Here is a 21,510-nt window from a genome sequence, read left to right as displayed (position 1 = left end):
AGATTTCTGATCTTGCGTTTCCGCGAAACAACTGAATATGATCGCGTCTGGGTCCAGAATGTTAAATGACCGACTCTAGGTCTAGCCAGTGTATTTCTCGATCGCAGAGAAGGTTGGCGGCTGTTTCGGAGGCAAGCCTCGCGCGAAAATAACTTTGACCTGTTTTCGCGCATACGGAAATTAGGAAGTCTTCGCTGCGATTCTATGCGATTTACGCGCCATGCTCTCGATACGATATATCGATACTCGGAATCGTGACTCGTAAATTATTCAGATACCTCGATTTCAATATGTCGATTCTTGTTTTATTTCGATAGTTTTAGTTCGATAGTTTCGTTTCTTGATGCATAGAATAATTTGATAGAATAGTTTTAATATCAATAATGTTTAATTTAATATTAAAATTGGTGATGAAACTGTGAAATTAAGTGAAATTAATTAATTCGCAGAGTTTTATTTGAAATTTTTAAAAATCCACAAGTACCTTTGACAAAATAATGTTAATATTCAATTATTTTCATGATGTAAGTATTCTAACTTTAATCATTTTTATACAATGTGTATTAAAATATATATTGTAGTTGGTTAATATTTATTAACATTAATATATTAATAGTGAATAAAATAAAAAGAAATTTAGAAAATAAACAATTTAAAAAATAATTATTTTTTATCATCAAGATTTTTAGAATTTTTGGTTATAGATATTGAAAATAGATGACCAGATGAATTATTTTTCTGGAATTCAATTAATTATTTATATAGATTAACATGTTACATTGGAAAATAAATCGAAGTTATAAAACAATTCTGTCATCTAATAAAAAATAATACTGAAAATAAGATATAAGAGAAATATCAAAAACAATGTATTTAATTAATACACAAATACAAATACAAAATAATATCTAAAGTTATGATACATCAGAGATAATTCTCTTCTATAACTATTCAATATTATAAATAGAAAAATGAATATATATATAAATTGAAGTATATTATTATAAAATCTTCTTCATTATTACTTGAAATTTGAATTAGAATATTATTAAAAATATATTTAAAGTAAAACTTTTACAAAAAATATTATTATATTTTTAATATTATATACATATTATATATTATATACATCATTTTTTAAGTCATATGTAGAATAGAAAAATCGGTTGGAATGAAAGTGTTTTAGTCTTCATTTATTCTCGTATCATCATCAACTACGAATCTTTTTAGAACTCGAGTTAAACAAACATCCTCCAGTTGTTGCTATACCATAATAAATGTTTCCAAGAGTATTGCGTAATACACGTTTACTCATTCATTTCTTTCACGTAAAAGATCAACGCAAAATCTATAAATCCGTGTGTGTGTTATATTATAAACGTTTCTCCGGCATTATTCCAATCGTTCGGTAACATTTTGGTCACTCGGCAAAGTTATTCGTGTTAATGCCTTAGAATAGCAAGAAAAGGGTAGGGAAAGAGCGACAAACATTCGTACAACGTGATCATAAAGATTATTTTGAGGAACGAACGAGTTTCTATACTTTCTGCGCTTTTGTGACAAACTATTTATAAACTTCATGAAAGTAAAAATAGTTAGGTATATTATCGCAGACTATAATTGTAAATAATTATGAATAATTGTGAATCATAATAATAAAAGAATATAAAATAAATTATTAATCATTAGAATTTCAAATGAGATAATTTTGCAACAATTGAATATTTTGGATTAATTTCTTTTTTGTGTCAGATCGTTTAAATATTGTTTAAATATTTTTAATATTGAAAAATATCTTAACTTTAATATAATTTTAACTGTTTCTATACTTAAAATTGTGTATGTATATATATATTTTAAAAAATCTGTAAGAGATTCAGTAACCTCATTTGAATTTTTAAGTTTCTGAATTTTGAAATTATAAGAATTAAAGTAATACCAGTAATAATAAAGATGTTACAATGTTTGGATCAATTTTACTTCTTCAAGTTTCAAATTTGTTTCAAGCCTTTAAGAAATATTTATTAAATGGAATAATGAATCTTTGGATGATACCCAGCTTCAGAAATCTAATTTTGTTAATAGCAAGAAATATACGCATAACGTATGATGATCTATTAAAATTTTGATCTATTAAATCTCTTAAAATTTTTACTAAACAGTATATTAAACATTTATTTTTTCTGCTTTTAGAAATATACTTCTTAGCCAAAAACAATTGTTTTTTAATCAATGAGAAACATATATTTATATTTCCTGTTATAAATATTAAGATACTTGCGAATTTTTATACAAAATGATATAATTGATCTCAGATTACAGAAGATTAATCAGTGAAAATATTTAGGATATAATTAATACATATCATTCATTTATCATAATAGTAATACAATTTATTTTTTCAAAAATTTGCAATATTTGAATTATTGGTATAAAAATAATTATTTTGATACTTTTTTTACTTGATTAAAATTTTTAATTACATACAAATTTATAATTTATAATAGTGCATGCAAATTCTTTATTATTTTATTTGATTTTTCAGAATTTTTTACCTCATTCGTTCATAAATGTCTCAATACTTATGAAAGGAGGTATATAGTCTCTCCTACTTCCAACACATTCCATCACGTACACACATTCATATATTCTTAACACTAGAAGTTAAGAAAAACTGATGTCAATGACATCCAGGCAAGAACATTATTCAGCAAGAATCCTTTAAGATAGGAAACGAACAACATTTACTCTTCTCGTGTAGTTAGACGATGGTTCTATCGAGGGTGAGAAAGCGGGCGAAAGTTCCGGTCAGTTTGCTTTGCACGCGAGACGACCATGATAGGCAACTGCGTCCTACCATGAGTTGCTGTATTGCTTTATAAATAGTTCGGAGAAGTTTCACCGTGGTAGACGGCTCTCGATACCACCTCGAGAAAGCACCTTCATCGGCCTTCCTCGAGCTTTAGCAAATTTATTAACCCATTAAAGACCAACCAGTTGAATTAATCTAGTATTTACTATTTCTAAATTCGATTTGCAATCTCTCTTCCAATCTTTTTACATTATCGAATTCTATCTTTTGACATTTATGAAATTGTTTTATTTTTTTCATCATTACTCGTCTCTTATTCAAAGAAATAATTAATTATTTTTCTTTGCTAATATAAATGAAACAAATTTGTCATATAAATTTAGATTTTCCTTATGAAAAAAGGAAAATCCTTATTTTCAAAGAAAATAAAAATTTAAAGGAGAAGAAGACGAATATTAATCATTTTAAAAGAAACTTTAAGAATAGCATTCAAGGAAATTTTTAAATTCTTATTTGAAGTAACAATTAATTAATCATTGAGAAAAATGTGTAGAAATTATTTTAAATATATGATGATAAAAAAGAAAAGTAAGAATACATGAAATCTTATTTGAAAAAGGACATTCCATATCCATTAATCTATTATCTGGATAAAACAACACATTAATTATTAGTACATTCGATTCTATGATTAACATTGCGTTTGTACAACATTTATGCATTTATTTCACTGCTTGATTCTTAATAGGTTAATCAAAATACGCATATCTTTCGCGACCTTCCGTTTCCACTGCCTATTACAAGCGATCAAATTCGAGGCGATCGGCCACACGGTCTGTTCTTCGTGGACGTCTGCCAAACGGGCGGTTTGTTGCTCGAAAGCTGCCCGATTTTGGCAACGTACGCGTTAACGATGAATCCAAACGCGTTTCAATCGTCAAGAGCACACGACACAACGGAATCGATTGCAATGCGATGACGAGTCCCTCTTTCTTGGCGGGTCTTCTTCCGCTTTAAAACTGTTGCTCTATTTTAAACCAATTAAATTCTCTGTCGAAATCACGATCTCTTCCATCCCTTTCCTTATTATTTTACTCTACTGTCCATTTTTTTTTATTCCTCAACATGCACGTCTCAAACCATGGACGAGAAGGAAGCTCGGATATTCCACAGAGATTGATGAAAAATGACAAAGCGTTCGATTATTCGGACCCATTGCGAACGAATATGCGATGGTACGTCGTTGCGAATTTTTACCGGTGAACTTTTCTTTACAGTTTAACAACTACATTTTTAATTTTGCTCATCGAACTACACGTGATCGTTGCTCACGGTAAAAAGATCGCAACAACATCGCCATCACTTGTCAGCACCGGGTCAATTAGAAGGCAAAAGAGATTATATGGTTTACCTTGAAGGGTCAGAGGAGCAGTGTCGGTGTATTGGGGGCCTACGCGCACGGGAGACTGCGCGAGGAACAGCCTCTCTGCCACCAGACTCTTCGTTCCGGTGGTTATCGTCGTCGTCGGCGGTGCTGGTGGTGGTGGAGGTGCCATAGGTGGTGGTGGCACTGTCGACGGTGGATGATGCTAGCAGCGCTGCCGTTAAAAGCTTACCGTCACCCGGCTCGAATTAGACCTCCTGAAATAGCAGCCGAGTTATTGCCGGCACTATGGACCAGCCTGGACGCATACCTCGCTATCGTGCACGTCGTGATCGCGGTATACGCGGCTACTTCCGGTACCGGACACGGATACGCGCGTGTCCACCTCTTGGCACTGCCCTCACGCCTATGAAACACCGTCGCCTTTGTGGAGTTGATGCTTCAACATCTCGTGCGATCGGCACACCTGGCCGTAGCCGCATCAATGAAAAACGGTAGCTCGTATCCGGGATTTTACGTTCCAGTAACTCCGTTGACCAGCATTCCGTGGGTTGCTTTTATTGTGAATAGGAGGATGTGAGTCAGGTGAGAGTTCGGTTGGAGAGTTTGTCGGTTCTAGCCGGCAGTTTCTGCGATTCAATTGGATTATTGGATGATTATTATATTGAAATATTATTATAATAATGATGTTATTATATCATTAATTGTACTCATTTAATTAAGATTGCATTATATATAGTAGGAGTGAAATATACTATGAAAAATATATGAAAAGAAACTTTCTAAGAAAGACTTATTTATTTAAATATTACTTTTCATATTAAAAATTATATTATAGATAAATAACTAGAAATAAGAAGAATGGCAAACAATCCAATAAATATCTCTATCAGGAAATAATAATTGCTTATAAATTTTATTGAACATTTTATTGAATAAATTAAATTAATATTTTTTTTTATCTTGAAACAATTATATATTATATATTATATATATAATATATATTATATTGTATAATATATATAATATATATTATATATTAATATATTATATATTATATATTATATATTAATAAATATTTGCATATATCATTCTAAACTTTTTGCAATCTTTACTTACTCTCCATTTCAATTTAGAAAATGAGACTTTTCTATATTTCTATATAAAAATCTTTCAACTTAACATCTTTCAACAGGTTTTTAGAGATATATAAATAGATAAAAATTCCAACATTTAACATACCTTAGATCAACAAACAAAAGATCTAACGTGGTTTCTTTTCACTATGATTTATTTCAGGTATACATGTGATGAAACACGAAAAAGTTTCCGGAGAGCTAAGCAACGTCACTGTTCGTGCAGCCATCGAAGTCTCCCGCATGCCATCGAGCATACCTCGCGATCCACGCTCACGTGTCACGTCTCGTGTCGTCATCCGGGATCATCGATCGCCGATCTGCCGAAATAAAACGCGTCAGACATGCACTTTAAAACGCGGAGCCGCGTTTTCCTGCCTCAGCTGATCGGGAATACCTTTTGTCCCTCTTCACCTCGGCCACTTGGAATGGGTGGTGGTGGCCGATTCCTTACTCAGCCCCACCTGGCCGTCTTTCTCTTTCATACTCCCCTCTTGAATAACCAACTCTCAGTCCCCTCTACGCTCCATGACTGGAGATCGCTTTCGAAGACCCGTTAACCTACTGTGGGCCTTAGTGTTCGCGCTGCCTTCGTGCCTTCCATGTTGATGGCTCAGATGCTCGTTTTGTGTGTATCTTGGTTTCACAATTAATCGTCCTTGGACATTGGTAGCCAGAGGCGACCTAAGGTATAATTCTAAAAGAACTTTGGTTGCATCAATGTTCAATTTATTATTAGAGTTTTGTATTTAGCTGGATTCGTTTTTCGTTCCATTTTGTCGAATGTTCAGGGAAAGCCACTGATGCCAAGCGGTTTGCAAAGAGAACCGGAACTAGCCGGTTCCCTCAGGATCGAAGAGAAGTCGAAGATTGAATCGAGAAGATGAAGGGGTGGTTCGACGCGTTTCGAATCGACGGTGGACCCACGTTGTATAGTTATAGTAATCGCACACCCGTCACGGGAGATGTTCCTCTGGTGATCGTGTTCGTCGTCTTCGGCACTATTTTCACCGCATTCTTAGTCATATTTCCTGGGATACGAAAAGAGGTTAATGCTTCTATCTTTTTCCTTCTATTATTGAAATTATTGTCTTACGTTATCAATAGATGTAATTATGAATTAATTACAACTTTTTTTGTGTCGTCCACAGCGTTTTAGCACGTTCCTCACGGTGACCTTGAGCCTTTTTGTTGGAGCATCGATTCAAGGTTTATTCGATCACGTTTAATTGCGTTTTTTTTTTCATTGAATTATATATATATAACTTATTTTTCCACGTTTATAGTTGCTCAGTATGGATCCTCCTGGCACACGAGCTCCGCGACTATCGTCAGCACGTACAGTGCATTTTCAAGGCAGAAAACCGCTGCTGAAATTGGCGGATATATCGGTTTGATGCACATAAACATCACGTACAGATGTGAGTCATTTATAACAAACTTTTCAGTCGATTATAATAGTCTACTGTTCGTCCAAAATCAATTGTTCAAGGTCTCTTTTTCGATTATAAAAAGTATCAAGAATGACGTATATAAATTATTCTAAAATAGATTTAGATATATTCAAACGTAACACAGCAAAGTAATTTTGATTTTATTCAAGATCATTTCTTAAATTATAAAAGATGTTATAAATAACGTGTTTCAGTTAAAATAATTTTAATTGAATTTTAAATATATTTAATCAAATATAATTTCATAATCAATTAATTGTTCAAAATCTTTTTTTTTTTGGATTATATTAATTATTTAAGTTTTATTTACATCCAAGACATGTTGTATAAAAAAAAAGCAAAAAAGAAATCTAGTTTAATTTTTCAATTAAACTACAAATTATTCTCCTTCATTATTTTAATTAATTTCCATATATAGTGTTACCAAGTAGTGAAAATCCAATGGACGACGTAGAATACAATGAAAGATTTTGGTGGAGAAGCACAGGAGAGATGACAAGCGCTTTCAAACAAGCTTTGAATCAGGGAGCACCTTTTCCTATCGTTTCTCTAGCCGAATATTTTAGTCTTCACCAAGAAGGTTTCTCCTGGGGAAGCAAGTATCGGCAGGCTGGCTACTACGCATCGCTCATGCTCTGGTATGTCTCGACGAAATACCATTAGCATTGAGTCACACTTAATTCATTCTTTCATCCTGATTGTATCTTTCTTTTTTATTTACATTGACTAATTATATTTTTTTAGGACGTCCTTTGCCTCTTGGGCCATGATGAATCTGTTATTAATAGTAGTGCCACGATACGGCGCTTATGGAATGATCTTTACAGGGATATGTATGTTAATCACGAATTTAGTTTACTGGGCACTTTTACCTTGCGAGCCTCTGATAGCACATGTAGACGGTTCCATTCTTGCTTTTAATTTAGGATGGAATTATTGGCTTGTTTTATTAGCTGGTTAGCTCTCTTATATTTTAAATATATCATAGAATTTGGTGGGATAGGATCTTGGATCTTCAGGAAGTGAATTTTTCTTTAGGTATCGGATGTTTATTCGCTGGAGTGGTGATAACAGCAATAGACATGATTTTTCCTCATCAATTTTCCACCATATTAGAAGTTGATTATGATACGCCGTATGATAGACATGTTATTATAGAAGAAAGTTTCGACACGAGGAATATCAGACGCAGACTACCTAAAATAGAGGATTCATTTGGTGATCGTATAATAAGGTTCCATTTTACTCTGATCAATTGTCTTATTCAATAAAATAATATGTTTTAAGATTTATTAAATGAATGAAACTTATATGATTTCAGTCAATTATCGTCAAAGTTGCAAAATAGACATGATATCAAGGAGGAATCACAAGGTGTGATAAATCGAGGATATACATCGCATGAATCTTCAGAATTTCATCATGAATCTAATGATTCATCAAAAAATAATTGGTCTTATCCATTTCCATCATCTTCTCGTAGAACTATCAATGGCTAATCTCTTTTTGTAATTATTATTTATATTTATCCTTTTATTGTTAGTAAATTCCTCAACATTTCAGAAGTTTTTAGTTCATTTAAAACTATAAATTTAGCTCTAAAATGGAGAAAGGAAAGGAATAAATAATGATTTATAATAAAATATTTTCTTGTAATTTTCTTAATAAATTGCAAACAATTAAATAAATTTAATCATTTAAAAAATATCTAAAAAAAAATATCTAAACTCAAGGGAGATGTCTTAAGAATCATGAATGATTCTTAAAAATTCTCTTCCTCAATTTAATCAGTTCTGATTATCAATATCAGAATGAAACAAATTGATATGATTCGTTCATACTGACATTTCAAAACGTGACTGAACAAAGGAATATTCTTTCATTTTTTGTAATTATAAATAAGAAATATAATACTTGTTATAAATAAGCGTACGCGCATAAATATGTACACTTGATGGAATTGCATGAAATTCACGATAGAATCCATCGTTTTTCTTCTTCTATTTTTCCTTCATTAATAATATTGATCAGACTAGCCAAAGTTTTCGAAGTGATGAATGAAATAGGGTAAACGACGACCTTTATTCACTTCGTCACAGGATGACATCACGCTCTTCGTCAATGGTCGAGGCCCGCAACTAAATACTCCTATTTTACTAACCTGCGAGTAATACATGTCTTAATTTATTCAAACATTTATTGAATTTAATCAAATTATTGAATTTAAATATATTCATTAATATAAGGTTTTTAATTTTAAATCTCAATGTTTTAATTATACTCACTAATTAAACAAAGACAATTATAGAACTTACATAACTGTGCTTCTTTTGAACAAATTTTAGAAATGAAGTCATATCCGGTCGACCAAAATGATTTATTGCTTTTAATCCAGTAAATATACTTTTTTTAGATAATCTTTGAAAGTGGTTCTCACAAATATACTGTAACAAAGAAGTGATTATACAATAATTTCAAAACTATCATCACAAATACGCAACAACTTACCAGCATAGTTGTACGTAAATCGAACTTGTGAAAAAATTGTGTAATGAATATGTGAATTTCTAACACATCTGTAACATCTTTCCTCTCGACATCTCTGAGTACGTCGATGAACCATTCAAAATGTTTATGTGATGGACAAATCCATAAGAAATAAACCTAAATTTAATAAGAAAGAAAACGAGATATTAAAATATAATAATTTCTATTCTAATCTGTTATTAAAAATTTATTTGGAATATTTCATATAATAATAATAAAAAATAACACTATAATTTAATTTTAAATAATTTATTAAATTTTACCTTTACAAGCCTTACCTTCTTACAAGCTACTCCAGAATATCTATTGGTAGAGGTTCCAAACACGAGATCATTTAACATAGAGGCATAGGGAGTGACACCAATACCTCCACCAACCATTACAGCAACTTCAAATTTATACCAATCTTGATTGCCACCTCCAAACGGTCCTTCTATTCTTATTTTTGGATGTTCATCCTCTGGATTATAATTACAAGGATCAAAATAATTACGAAGTTTCCAAGTCCATGGTCCCTGCGCTTTAATATGACATGATAAGAAGTTTTCATGCGGTGCGGAAGTAAGAGTGAACGAATGAAACTCGTTTGATCTAAAGGCGGTACAGGAAAGACGAACCCATTGACCAGATAAATATTTCAAATTTGGCGGTCTGTAGAATTTGATTTTAATTACATCGGAAGGAAGTAATTCTGTTTCGATAATGTCCAACGCCATATATTTAGTACGAAGACTTACTACCTAAAGAATGATAATAATAAGATTATTTATTATATAATATATAATAGATAAAAAATGATTCAATAGGAAAATAATTAAAATAATTAATAGAAAGATGATTACATGTAAAAATAATTATTCAATTTACCTTATCTAAAGAATAAATAATGGCAGGTCCAACAAAGAAAATCCAAAATCGTGGAGAACCAGTCAAACGGGCCAAACCGTGTATTAAACACAATGCGTATAATACCACGTATAAGCTATGCGTAGACCAGAAAAATTTGTATGCTTTCTGGCGAATAGTTGGATGAGCAAAAACAAATATTATTGTCATTACAATAAATAATAAAATTCCAGTCAAACCTGCGTTAAAGAAACAATAATTTAATAATTATACGAAATTTTATAATAGATATTAAAGTCAACTAATTACCTGTTACAGTTCTAAAAAGCCAAAACGAAATGGTCAACCGAGCATCGCTTGGGAAGCTAAGTTCGCTGGTCAAACATCGAAGATGAGCTAATGGTTGAGTGGACACATGATAAAAATTAACCATGTGCCCCACGGTATGCAAAACGGAAAAGAACAATGCAGTGCACGCAGCAATTTTATGAAATTGTATATGTGAATCGAGTGGAATATATTGTTGAATAGAAAATTCTTTAAGTTTAGTCAAAAGATTGCGAGACATGGTCAAAAGAAGCAGACTATAACAGAAAGACAAAGCTGCTGCAGATCCTCTAGTTATGGCGATTCCAACTCCCATAATATGCCTCAAATCCGTATGTTCAGCCATGAAAGAGTAATCTGAAATTTAAAATAATTTAGTAATCAAGATCTTTCGTAATGAAAAGTAAAATAATGAAAAAGACTCACATATAAATCTTTCAACGAACAAAGCAATGGTTGTGACATAAAAAACAAATAAATAAAAAATATTCTGTCGGTTTTCCTCGAGAAATGTCGAAATGGCATCCCACTGTTTTTGAGCCCAAGTCTTTGAGTCCTCAGGTGGAAGTTGATCAATATGGAAACTCGTCATGCGAGCTACGTTTGTTGATGTGTCGAGAAAATTTTGCTTCGCGCCTTTGCAATCAAGACCGATTGCCACGAAATCGCCTTTGTATTCTTTCATCATCAACTTGAAATCGTTATATGTAAGGTAATCCTTTCTCTCGAGTCCGGCATCCTGAAACAAATCGATTTAAAGTGTAATCATGTCTTTAGATACGGATAATTTAACAATGCCATTTTAGAACTGAAAGTTTACTTGAAACATTCCATCGATTAATTCTGTGACATGATCGTCCGACAGACTGGTGGTACGTGCAATTTCTACCAAGGATCGAAGCATTTCTGATAATTCTTCCTTGTCGATAACACCATTACAGTCTTTGTCACACATATCAAAGATAATTCTCAATTTATCCTCAGTTTTTCCTCGCGAGAATAACAAAACAGTGTCCAAAAATTCCTAAAAAATAATTTTTTACTAACTCTTTTATTTTTTATATCTTTATTAGTTTTTTAAAATTTTAATCAATTTCTTTCTCTTTTCTTTTTTTATTAATTTTTCTCATTATTTTCTTTTTTAATTTTGCATAATATCCCCATAAATTATTGAAATATTTAACCTCAAAAGAATAGAAGAAGTTTACCAATCTCTATTAACCGGAAGTAGGAGAAACTTTCATGTAAAATTCATACAATAAATATAAACGATAGACATTACAGTAAAGTAGTAAGTGATTAACGAATATAAAAGATACAAAGTTACGCATAAAGACCATTTCCCAAATATTTAATTTTCATTACCTGGAACGAAATACGACCATCTCTGTCCTTATCGACGATATTAAACATTTTCTTCACGAAAACCGCATCCGCACGCATTCCAAGCGCACTCGCAAATTCGCTTTTAGAAAGCGACGTCCTCATCACGGTAACGACTTCACCGCTGTCGCTATCCTCGGATCGTCGCCGCCTTTCACCAGGTCGTAAACCAAACGTCAAAGCATAAGCTTCCCTAAAGAACTGTCATAAAAGGAAAAAACTGGTATTACATAGCGGTGAAGCAGGAAATGGTAGGTTAAAACCCGAGATAGGAATTGATTTCTTGAGAAGGAAGGAAGGAAGGAAGAAAAAATATAATAATACTTGTTCCAATTTTTTCTGACGGCGTTCCTTCGTTTCCGCTTTTGCAAGCATAATGTCCCGGCTCACTTGGGACAGTGTGAAGTGCTTCTTATGGGACGCCAGAAATGCCTCCAGTTTCGCAATGAACTTTCTACGCGAGGCCAGTGAATCCAGTTCAAGGACAAGGTCGTAGTCTCGCGGTATTCTCAACAGAACCAGTGGCTTACGATGACCATTTTCATTCTCCTATATAAACACATAATTATTATCGTAAATAGGATTGTGAAGGACATGCTAATTTTTAATTAATAATCATACATTATTAATTAATAATCAAGGATAAATTATTCATTGATTGACATCAATGATTAATTATCAGGGATTGAATGTAAGATAAGAATATAATTACAATTAATTATTCTAACAATAATTGTAACTTCATTTAATTAATCACAATTTTCATGAATTTTTAAATTCACGAAAGCGTGGAATTACACTGGCTTCATGTATCAATCCGGTCCGTTGAATTCCATAGAACCAGTCTTGAAAAATTTCCACGTATTAGTATTTCCTTACTTGTTATACAATTAAGAAATTCCGTATAAGATCTCTTAACTAGATTTTCCTTTGAAATTTAATATAAATAAGAATGAAGGCTTTTCGTAATCACCTGCGATTCTTCCATCGTGACCGTGTTAACGTCGTTGAAATCAAATGTGCGCAGTTTCTCGCCTTTGCGATCGACGATGTGCAGAGCCGCTTCCGGCCCAAATTTCACTTTGACCAAACGACGATGATTCGCGTGTAGCCATTCGCGCACGATCATCTTGTCCACGCAGATCTTACCATCGTTTCTTTTTTGTATCGCCTCTTGGAGAATTTTCAATCGTCTTCTTCGCCGGTTCTGAAGCTTGACCAGACCGTAACCGGCACCGGCGCAGAGAATCGGTACAAACCCGAGAAAAACACAGGCGTATATGTACACCAGCTCGCTTCCCTATAATGGAGTGGATGCACATAGTTTTAAAACTTGTACGTATAAGGTAATCAAGAGGGGAATTGCAGGAAGACAGTGTTGCATTAGATAATGTACCAGAATGGGATATAAGGAATACTAATCACCTCAAAGTAGTCGTAACGTTGTAACGGGACGCAGGGTTCTAACATCGTTGAATTTAATTGATAGGGTTGGGGACAGGGATCTCCTTCCTCCCAAGTGAATACTTTTCTCTGAATCGCGTTCGCTGGTATTCCTGTCGCGTTTACTATTACATCCCATAAAGTAATTCGGCGAATATCTGCTATCTCGCTTTTTGTAAAAATTCTGGAACGAAATTTAGATTTATAATATATGTTTGGAATAGATAGTATATTATAGATTTTTACATATTATAAAATTTTATATTGTATAATTCATATATCTTTTCAATTTTATATATAAGTCAAGATTATTGGATGTTGATTTAATTTCTATTGCTTTTTAGTATCGAATTTAACCACATGACTTACCCATTCTCTTCATTTTCAAACCAAAATCTATCAGAATCTCTCAAACGAAGAAATTGCTCTTTTATCACAGTAGAAAAAAGTTCTCCAGGGCCTGCACTAGACTCCAGCATCCCGCCGACATAAACATCCATATTGTTCAAATTATTTGAATGGATTTCGACTAACGTACGCAATAACGAAGGATTTTTATTAAACAATTCTGGATTGATTTCGTTCCAAGTCTTTTTTCGTGGTAGTTTGAAATGTGCTCTGGCTGTGTTATAATCTGGAAGCCCGTTGTCTCTGCCTCGCATAATGTTCAAAGCCCCTAAATCTCGTCTTGAAAATTCCATGGGCCCAAATAAATTGTTTCTGATATCAGTGCCAAGAAGATTGTCCTCTTTCTCTGCTATTTGCGAGGTCATACCCATGAGAAGTTCTTCAATTGTACTATTAGTTAAAACTTCCTAAATACAAGTATACATACACATGTATAATTATATTTAAGTTAGATTATTCTCTTCAAAATAATTATCTTTTTAAAGTTTAACAAACAATAAGAAATAAAAGATAAATTCATATGATATTTTAATAATTACATTAGAATCCCACCAGGTGGAACAGAGTCTAATCGCAGGTTGGTCAGTATTTGTTCTTCTGTATTCGCAATTTTCATCTCGACGGTACAATCCAGGTGGTATCAAAGTGTGCCCAAACCGGAAAGCTGCACTCTGAAATATGTGACTGATGCCAGGATGAAGATCCGACTTGTATCCTGTATAAGGTGGCAGATCCTCGTTCAAAAGTATAGGGATATATTCGTACAAAATGATATTCTGCAATTAAGAGGAAAAAAAAAAACAAAATTAAAGAAAGAAATCTTGTATATCATGTGCAATATGTTTGAATAGTATAAAAACGATATTCAAAGGATTTCATGAAGGATTACGGTATGTGAGTTTATATTAATTCTTGAAGTAAAATTGGTATATCAAATTACATCAATCGGTATACAAGTTGCAAAAAATATAACACTATTTGCATTACAATGATAATTTATATGTAAATTTTAAGAAGGATGAATTTATAATTGAATTAAATAGTATTAATTAATATTATCGAAACTAAAGATACTTGTATATTTATTATGACATTGAACTTCATTATTGATCTACGTAAATTGTAAAAAAAATCCTAAACATTATAATACAAAATTTAAAAGATATAAAAGATTTTTACCTGAAGCGTCCCTATAACAACACGTCTTGCTTTCTGAAAGATATCCTCATCGGACATACTCGGATTCTCCAGTTGAATACGAGCAGCAATCACATTGTGCCACCGATAAAATAATATTCCCAGAGCCAATAGTGGAGGATGTTGATTTGTTCGTGGATCTCCAAGAACTGAACGATTTTTTTATCGTGAAAAAAATTATTGAAAATTGTCACGTACGAAGAAATAAAAGGAGAGAAACTCACGATAAAGGCGTTCCGGGCTGAGCATTCTCATAACATGTGGAACAGCATGATTGAAAAGTGGAGCACGCATCGTGTTCCTTACAGGGAATTTCCTGGTTGGTTCCATGAGGAGGCTCCCATTTTTAAACGATCTCATGGTATTCGCCCACGCTTCACTGCTCGAATAAACGAAGCTACCATCGATCCAGCTCGTCACTTTGTTTATCTGCAACCTCACGTATTCAGAGCTACTTTTCACGATTTATTTCCCAGTATTTGAACGATTTTCGATACTCACAATATTCGTACTTATTCTCATATAATTGATTCAAAAGCAATTTCATTTTCACATATGTGAAATTTCGATTGAAATTTCAGCGAAACAGTGTTTTAATTATTTCATGATTTATTTATTTAGAATATCTATAATTAAAATTATATTGTTTAATGTTAAAAGATTTTTATATCGAAAATAAGATTTCAAAAAAAGAAATTATCGTGAAAGATTCAATCATGGGGAACCAGCATGGTGGTCATCCAAATGTTGAAAATATTAAACAATACAAGATAATATTAAACAATAGAAGATAAGAAAATTTTGTATAATATGTAAAAATATATAAAATATATAAAAAGTACAAATTATACATGAAGAAGATACAAGAAAAAAATTTCTGTGTTTAAATTTCATTCTCTTAACGTTTAGCAATAAAAATAAATGAGTAGAAATTCTGGTATTAGAAATGAAAAAGTTTCTATGAATTTATATTGAATTACATTATACTATATTATATTATATTTATTTATTTATAGTATTAAAAGCATATACGTGACATTTTCTCATGAAAAATGTTCGACGTGCTTTGGTCAGTAATTATGTGATACGCTGAAAGAAAGGGTAAGAAACAGCTTACAGAGCTCTTAATGACCATTACTTTCTCCATCGTTAAAAATAACTCATCTTGTTTCAGAAACAGGTCGTATAAATTTTTTATAAAATCTTTAACTCTTCTTTAATAATTCCATTTTACTATACTTCTGGGAATTTTTATGAAGTAATTCAGAAATTTAACAATTATGAAAAACTACAATAAAAGTACAATTCGAAACGAAAATAGATTGCATCATTTAATTTTATTATTATTTAAAAAGTTACTACGTAAAGTTCTTTCTTTAAAACTTTCACAATGTTTATATAATAAAATATTCAAATCGAATTTAAATTAAATTCAAGATTCTTTACCGTCTTTATATCCAAAAATTCTCCAAACTACTACAACTCTACCTTTTAATAGACAACACCACTGGCCATTCAAATTCCATCCAATTATTTCTCTCTAAATAAATTAAAAATAATAAAACTATTTTCCAATTAAAATCAAAAAGAATGACTTATATTTGCAATTATCTTAAATAATTCCAAATCAACGCATGGATAAAATTATCTCCCGGAAAGAAAAGAGAATAAATCGGATCAGGGAAAGCAAGAAATTACCTGTTCACGAGGACTATTAGGGCTGCGTCCGGTTTGTCGATCGTAATCCGCCCGTCGGAAGGGAATGTACTTGTTACCTTGGCACTCCTTGTCGAAAACCGGATCACATTTGTCCACGTCGATTCGATGGTACTCTATGGGGCAGCCACTTTCGCTGGCCATGATTATCTCCGACGTGACCAGTTGCCCTGAAACGATTCCGTATGCGGTATTCGATGTACACCGATCCAGATATTTATTGCTCTCGAGGAAGAGAAGTTGCAAACGCCGGGACCGGTTCTACTCGAAGGATTTACTTTTTCTCCGGTCGCGCTTCCGTACCACTGGTCGCCAATAAAAAAAAAAAAATCGACACGGATGGAATCCAGGGGACTGGCCCAGTTTTTACTTTCCGCCTCTTTCGAGAATCGGCCACGCTTTTCCCTGTCGAGTCTCACCATGTTTGTTCATTCCACTTTAACGTGTGATGCCCCACATTTTCGGCAAAGTGGAGGACACGTGAGATTACCCACGTTTTACTTCGAATTATCGGAGAATTTTACATTTTACATTCTCATTTTTTCATTTCAATTTTATCTTTATATCTTTGCTTTATTTATACGCATACAAATATAAATATAAGATAATTGAAGTTCGTAAGATTTTTGAAAAACGATTTTACACGCATGAAAATGTTTTTATTATTAACAAAATTAATGTTGATTTTTATTTAGCTATTCAGAAACGCGTTTATATTATATATAAATAATATATTTTTACAATATTATTTTGTTAATTTTGATCATTTGTATACAATAGATTTAACTTGAAATTTACTTATTTAATTTAATATGTTTACTTTTTTAGATAATCATTTTCTTTTGTTCTGTTCGCGTGTTTCAACAATAAGTAAGAACTAAAAAATCATCGTAAAAGAATTTATAACTTGTGATTTATTTTTTATGATTAATTTCTAAAAGTATTTTTTTAATCTTAAAGAAATGTAAATATTGTATTTATTCTAAACTTGAATTATAATATTGAACAAGATTTAAATGAGATTTTCATAATCACCAATAATCATATATAGAATGTATTATATTTCAAATAAAAATGGATCTTGTTTTTTATATTTATCTTCTTTAACATGAAAATATATCTATATAAATTATCCACTAAATTAATAATATTTCCTAATTATTTGAATTACATGAACCAAAATTTCACTATATTCACGCTATTACGGAATATTTTAGCGTGAAAAGTAGATCAAAAAGTTTCTTGCACCTTATGCTATTCCAACACTCAGACACGTTACAGTTTACGCAATAATGTCGAATAGGTGCACCGTCAACCATGGTAATTTTTTTTTCCTAATTTTACAATATTCTATTAATAATATTCTATTATTATCCAATTTATATTAAATATTTTTATGTAACAAGCTATGTCAATTTTTTGCAAATATATATGAGAATAGAAGGAGAATATATTTTTAAGAAATTATCAAGAGATAGTTTGCATCATGTATTTTTGCCTCTAGTTTCTTTACAAAAACTAAATAAATTGTGCAAAATGATTAATAAAACATTTGCATGAAATAGATGAATATAATTAATCGTTTTGTAAATACGAAATTACTTTTCTTTATATGAATGACAAATTTAAATGTACTATTTGATAAGTGATACAATAATAATAATTAAAAATAATAATTATTCTATAAAAATATAAATATATTTTCTCCAAACAAAATAAATATAAAAAACTTATTTAAGATCCATAATCATTTAAATATTCTTATTCTTTCAAATTATTAAAAATACTATATTAATTTATTTTAATATTTGTAAGCATATATATTTTTTCTTTTCAATTCAATTTTACTCATAATTATTCATAATTATTAATTATTTAAAATTACAAACAATATTATTTATATTTATATTATTTCTCTATAATTAATTTCTATAATTTTCTATTATTTTCTATAATTATTTTTAAAAAATTTCCAGCTTTAATTCTTACCAAAGAACGCAAATAGTGCTGTCCTATTTTTAACGGATGACAGACCATCGTCACCCTGCATGAAAAGCTGACTAAGCTTCCTTGGAGACGGTCTATCCTGGCCAGCCAACATGTAAACTCCATCAGAATAAGCTGCTGGCATCTTTCGTATCAGCCTGCTGTCTACGGATGTAAGGAACATGTTAAGTCTATTACTTAAAATTACTTTTATTTAAAATTACATTTTATTACAAGTTTTTATCTATCAAATTATAAATATAAATTAACATTAAATTTTATTATTATTATATATGCATTAAGATAGGATTTCATCTCGATATCATGCTAAGCATTATGCAAGACACAATGTAGCTTAAAAAATAATAGATATTCAGAATGCAATTATAATAATTTGGATTTATTATCAATTATAATAATTCAATTATAAAAACATATCTAATATAAAAAAAAAAAGATAGATCTTGCTAAAAATATTAATTTATAATTAATTTTTTTTCATATAAAATATATAATTATTAAATAATATCATAACAAAATTTTATTATTTTTCTTTATTCTTCTTTATATATTTCTATTTAGATTATTTATTTATTTATTACTATTATAATTCATGTTAAATAGATACATTAATAATAGATATGATCAAGGGACAAAATGATTTTCATGTTTAAAGAGCCATAACATTTTTGTCGAGCTAATCACATTCTTTCTCTATTAAAATTTTTATTGGCTATTTTATATCGACCTATATTGAAACAAAATAGCAATTTTTTTCGCGTTTCACTCTATGCACTATTGGTTTTACACGCTATTGCAATTTGAGTCGCATCACAATGTCAACGAAAAATATTTATGACAATTCGCTATCATTGATAATTACTATGCTTAACTATATTTTAAATTGTAATAATTTTCAATGCATTACAGATGCATCATTTTAAGTAAAACAAATTTAAACAGAACAATAAAACTAAACAAATCAACACACATATATTTGTCGTTGACAAAATAACAAAGCAATGCTATTTGAACTACTTGCCAATCGATCCCCAATCCGGATGAGCCAGATTGTTGTACCATCCATCGTACCTCTGTTTATCTGCATAACTGTGCACTACTCCTGCAACATGAGAAAATGTTATTTATGATCATAATCAACAACAAAATATAAATTTTTATCAATAAAATATCAATTATTTTTAAAATCGATCATCATAAAAGAATTCAAGATTGTTATAGCAATTATTTAATAATTAGTGAAAATCTTTAATTAAATAAATCAATAAATTTTTAATATATAATGAATCATCAATGGCTTGTACCATTGAAGTATGAATCATTTCTTAGAATCGTGAAACTTTTAAAAAAGAAAATTATTCGTTTATTTTTGTCACTATTTTTGAAAAGATTGAATAGTTAGTTTAGACATAATCGCTTAGACAGACATTTAGACTGACTATGCACATAAATTATTCTTTAGCTACAGAGGAGATCGCGGCTCAGATATTTAAACAGATCCGGCTATCAACGTCTAATTTACGATCGACGAAGTTTTTTTATTTACTAATTACAAATGAATGTGCAAAGACTAAGAATTAATATATTATTAACATTGCTATTAGAACTATCTTTAATTTGCTTTATTTAGAGCTTGTGATAAAAATTGAATAAAAATTCTTTTTTAATTGTAAAAATTAAATACTTATTCATATGTCATAATCAAAATCAACATATGTTTTAACTAATACTAATAAACTAATAATCTAATATATCATTCATTTTCAAAATTACTACATATATCAACAAAAAAGATTAAGAATTAATATTCAATTTAAAATTCTGTTCCTAAATATTGTTTCCATTTAGATTTTTTATTATAGACAATCAAGATAAAAGACAATCTGAATATTCGTTTCAAAACTAAATCAACTATTTCTATGAAAATACAAAAAAATTCTATTTCATTTCATATAGATCTACTTCTAATGTGTCAATACTAAAAAATGATGCATCATTGTTCCAATTAAAAGATACTAAAAAAAAAAACCTCTCCGATGGAACATCGTTGTTCTACATTTTCACTTTTAATACACTTTCGACTTGAACTTGTTTGAGCGCATAACGGAATCGCAGGCATACACTAAACGATTTAACATCATAAAGTAAAAGTCATGAGCATTGTACCGGTCTTAATAGGCAGGACGATCCAGAGTAGCCAGATTAACAGATAGATCCAGTTTGAATCTGATCTCGGTGGTCGTCGTCGTGTCATCGTCAGCGAATCGGCAACACGCACCCGTGCATTTCTTTTAATGTTTTCGTTTATCACCACTTGGTCCCGCTTCTGGCACACTAAACAATCACTATTATCCGATGCTTTAGATTCAAATTCTATCGAAGGAATGCATATCCCGGCGAAATATGTTTCTGCTTTGGTAGAACGATCTTTAAGTATACTAACGTGTAGAAGAGGAACAGTTATGAGGAAGACATATAAGATGAGGCACGCACCGCGACAAAGACAAATGTTTAAAAAATTGTTTACGAAGAAGAGTTGAGCGAAAGAAGAAAAAAAAAGGAGAGCGAGGAAATGACACTTTCCGTGTCGTGGATATACTGTCGTGGATATGCCACCGTGTGTCTGTAACCGGGCTATCACGGAGAACAGAGACAACACGTGCGATATACGGATGAAAGAAAAAGAATCGAGGTCCGTTCGCTCTGGCTCTCAGGGTATGCCTCGTGTCTGGTGGCTTCGAGCAGGATTCCCCCCACTGCGAGGACATCGAGAACGGTGAGCGAGGGTACACCTCATAATCAAGTGGTTTGGGCCAAGAGCGCTCGGCCTATTGCCTGTGTGTTGTATAG

The 21,510-nt window shown here is 31.3% G+C and overlaps 2 protein-coding genes across 4 annotated transcripts; one reads left to right on the top strand and one right to left on the bottom strand.

Moving 5' to 3' along the window:
• Positions 1-847: 847 nt before the first annotated feature.
• On the bottom strand, positions 848-21,443 carry LOC107993848 (dual oxidase). 3 transcript variants are annotated; one of them, XM_028664839.2, is made up of 23 exons: positions 21,260-21,443; positions 20,827-21,069; positions 19,682-19,762; positions 18,643-18,804; positions 16,636-16,823; positions 15,162-15,366; positions 14,920-15,086; positions 14,280-14,516; positions 13,702-14,147; positions 13,315-13,516; positions 12,863-13,189; positions 12,214-12,438; positions 11,872-12,090; positions 11,327-11,530; positions 10,933-11,245; positions 10,489-10,863; positions 10,201-10,418; positions 9,612-10,073; positions 9,295-9,450; positions 9,102-9,230; positions 5,730-8,947; positions 5,439-5,652; positions 848-4,825 (listed from the first exon to the last, which is right to left on the bottom strand). In XM_028664839.2, the coding sequence occupies exons 1-21, from the start codon at positions 21,426-21,428 to the stop codon at positions 8,819-8,821; spliced, it is 4,857 nt and encodes a 1,618-aa protein (XP_028520640.1). In that variant the 5' UTR covers positions 21,429-21,443; the 3' UTR covers positions 848-4,825; positions 5,439-5,652; positions 5,730-8,818. The 3 variants fall into 3 exon arrangements, with proteins under 3 accessions (XP_028520640.1, XP_028520638.1, XP_028520639.1); XM_028664837.2 differs by lacking the exons at positions 848-4,825; positions 5,439-5,652; positions 21,260-21,443 and having other exon boundaries at positions 8,661-8,947; positions 18,643-18,800; positions 20,827-21,247; XM_028664838.2 differs by lacking the exons at positions 848-4,825; positions 5,439-5,652; positions 18,643-18,804; ... (1 more) ...; positions 20,827-21,069; positions 21,260-21,443 and having other exon boundaries at positions 8,661-8,947; positions 15,162-15,373; positions 16,636-16,768.
• Positions 6,216-8,429, top strand: LOC107993851 (dual oxidase maturation factor 1). Its single transcript, XM_028664843.2, has 7 exons — positions 6,216-6,380; positions 6,484-6,541; positions 6,619-6,753; positions 7,205-7,424; positions 7,531-7,742; positions 7,825-8,020; positions 8,108-8,429. Exons 1-7 carry the CDS (start codon positions 6,216-6,218, stop codon positions 8,283-8,285), a joined length of 1,164 nt encoding a protein of 387 aa, XP_028520644.1. The 3' UTR covers positions 8,286-8,429.
• Positions 21,444-21,510: the final 67 nt, after the last annotated feature.

The sequence above is a fragment of the Apis cerana genome, linkage group LG3, assembly GCF_029169275.1.
Source record: "Apis cerana isolate GH-2021 linkage group LG3, AcerK_1.0, whole genome shotgun sequence".
In the NCBI taxonomy this organism is placed as follows: Eukaryota; Metazoa; Arthropoda; class Insecta; order Hymenoptera; family Apidae; genus Apis; species Apis cerana.
Note: the sequence above shows the minus strand (reverse complement) of the source record. Positions and strands in the feature narration are given on the sequence as shown.

What these genes read in the sequence shown, in the direction of transcription:
- LOC107993851 (XM_028664843.2), top strand. Translation starts at nt 6,216, where the DNA reads ATGAAGGGGTGGTTCGACGCGTTTCGAATCGACGGTGGACCCACGTTG. An exon ending in TTCCTGGGATACGAAAAGAG is followed by an intron (nt 6,381 to 6,483) that starts GTTAATGCTTCT and finishes TGTCGTCCACAG; the next exon opens with CGTTTTAGCACGTTCCTCAC. An exon ending in TGTTGGAGCATCGATTCAAG is followed by an intron (nt 6,542 to 6,618) that starts GTTTATTCGATC and finishes CCACGTTTATAG; the next exon opens with TTGCTCAGTATGGATCCTCC.
- LOC107993848 (XM_028664839.2), bottom strand. Translation starts at nt 21,428, where the DNA reads ATGTCCTCGCAGTGGGGGGAATCCTGCTCGAAGCCACCAGACACGAGG. An exon ending in ACGGTGGCATATCCACGACA is followed by an intron (nt 21,070 to 21,259) that starts GTATATCCACGA and finishes CTACCAAAGCAG; the next exon opens with AAACATATTTCGCCGGGATA. An exon ending in TTATTTATTCTTTAGATAAG is followed by an intron (nt 10,074 to 10,200) that starts GTAAATTGAATA and finishes ATCATTCTTTAG; the next exon opens with GTAGTAAGTCTTCGTACTAA.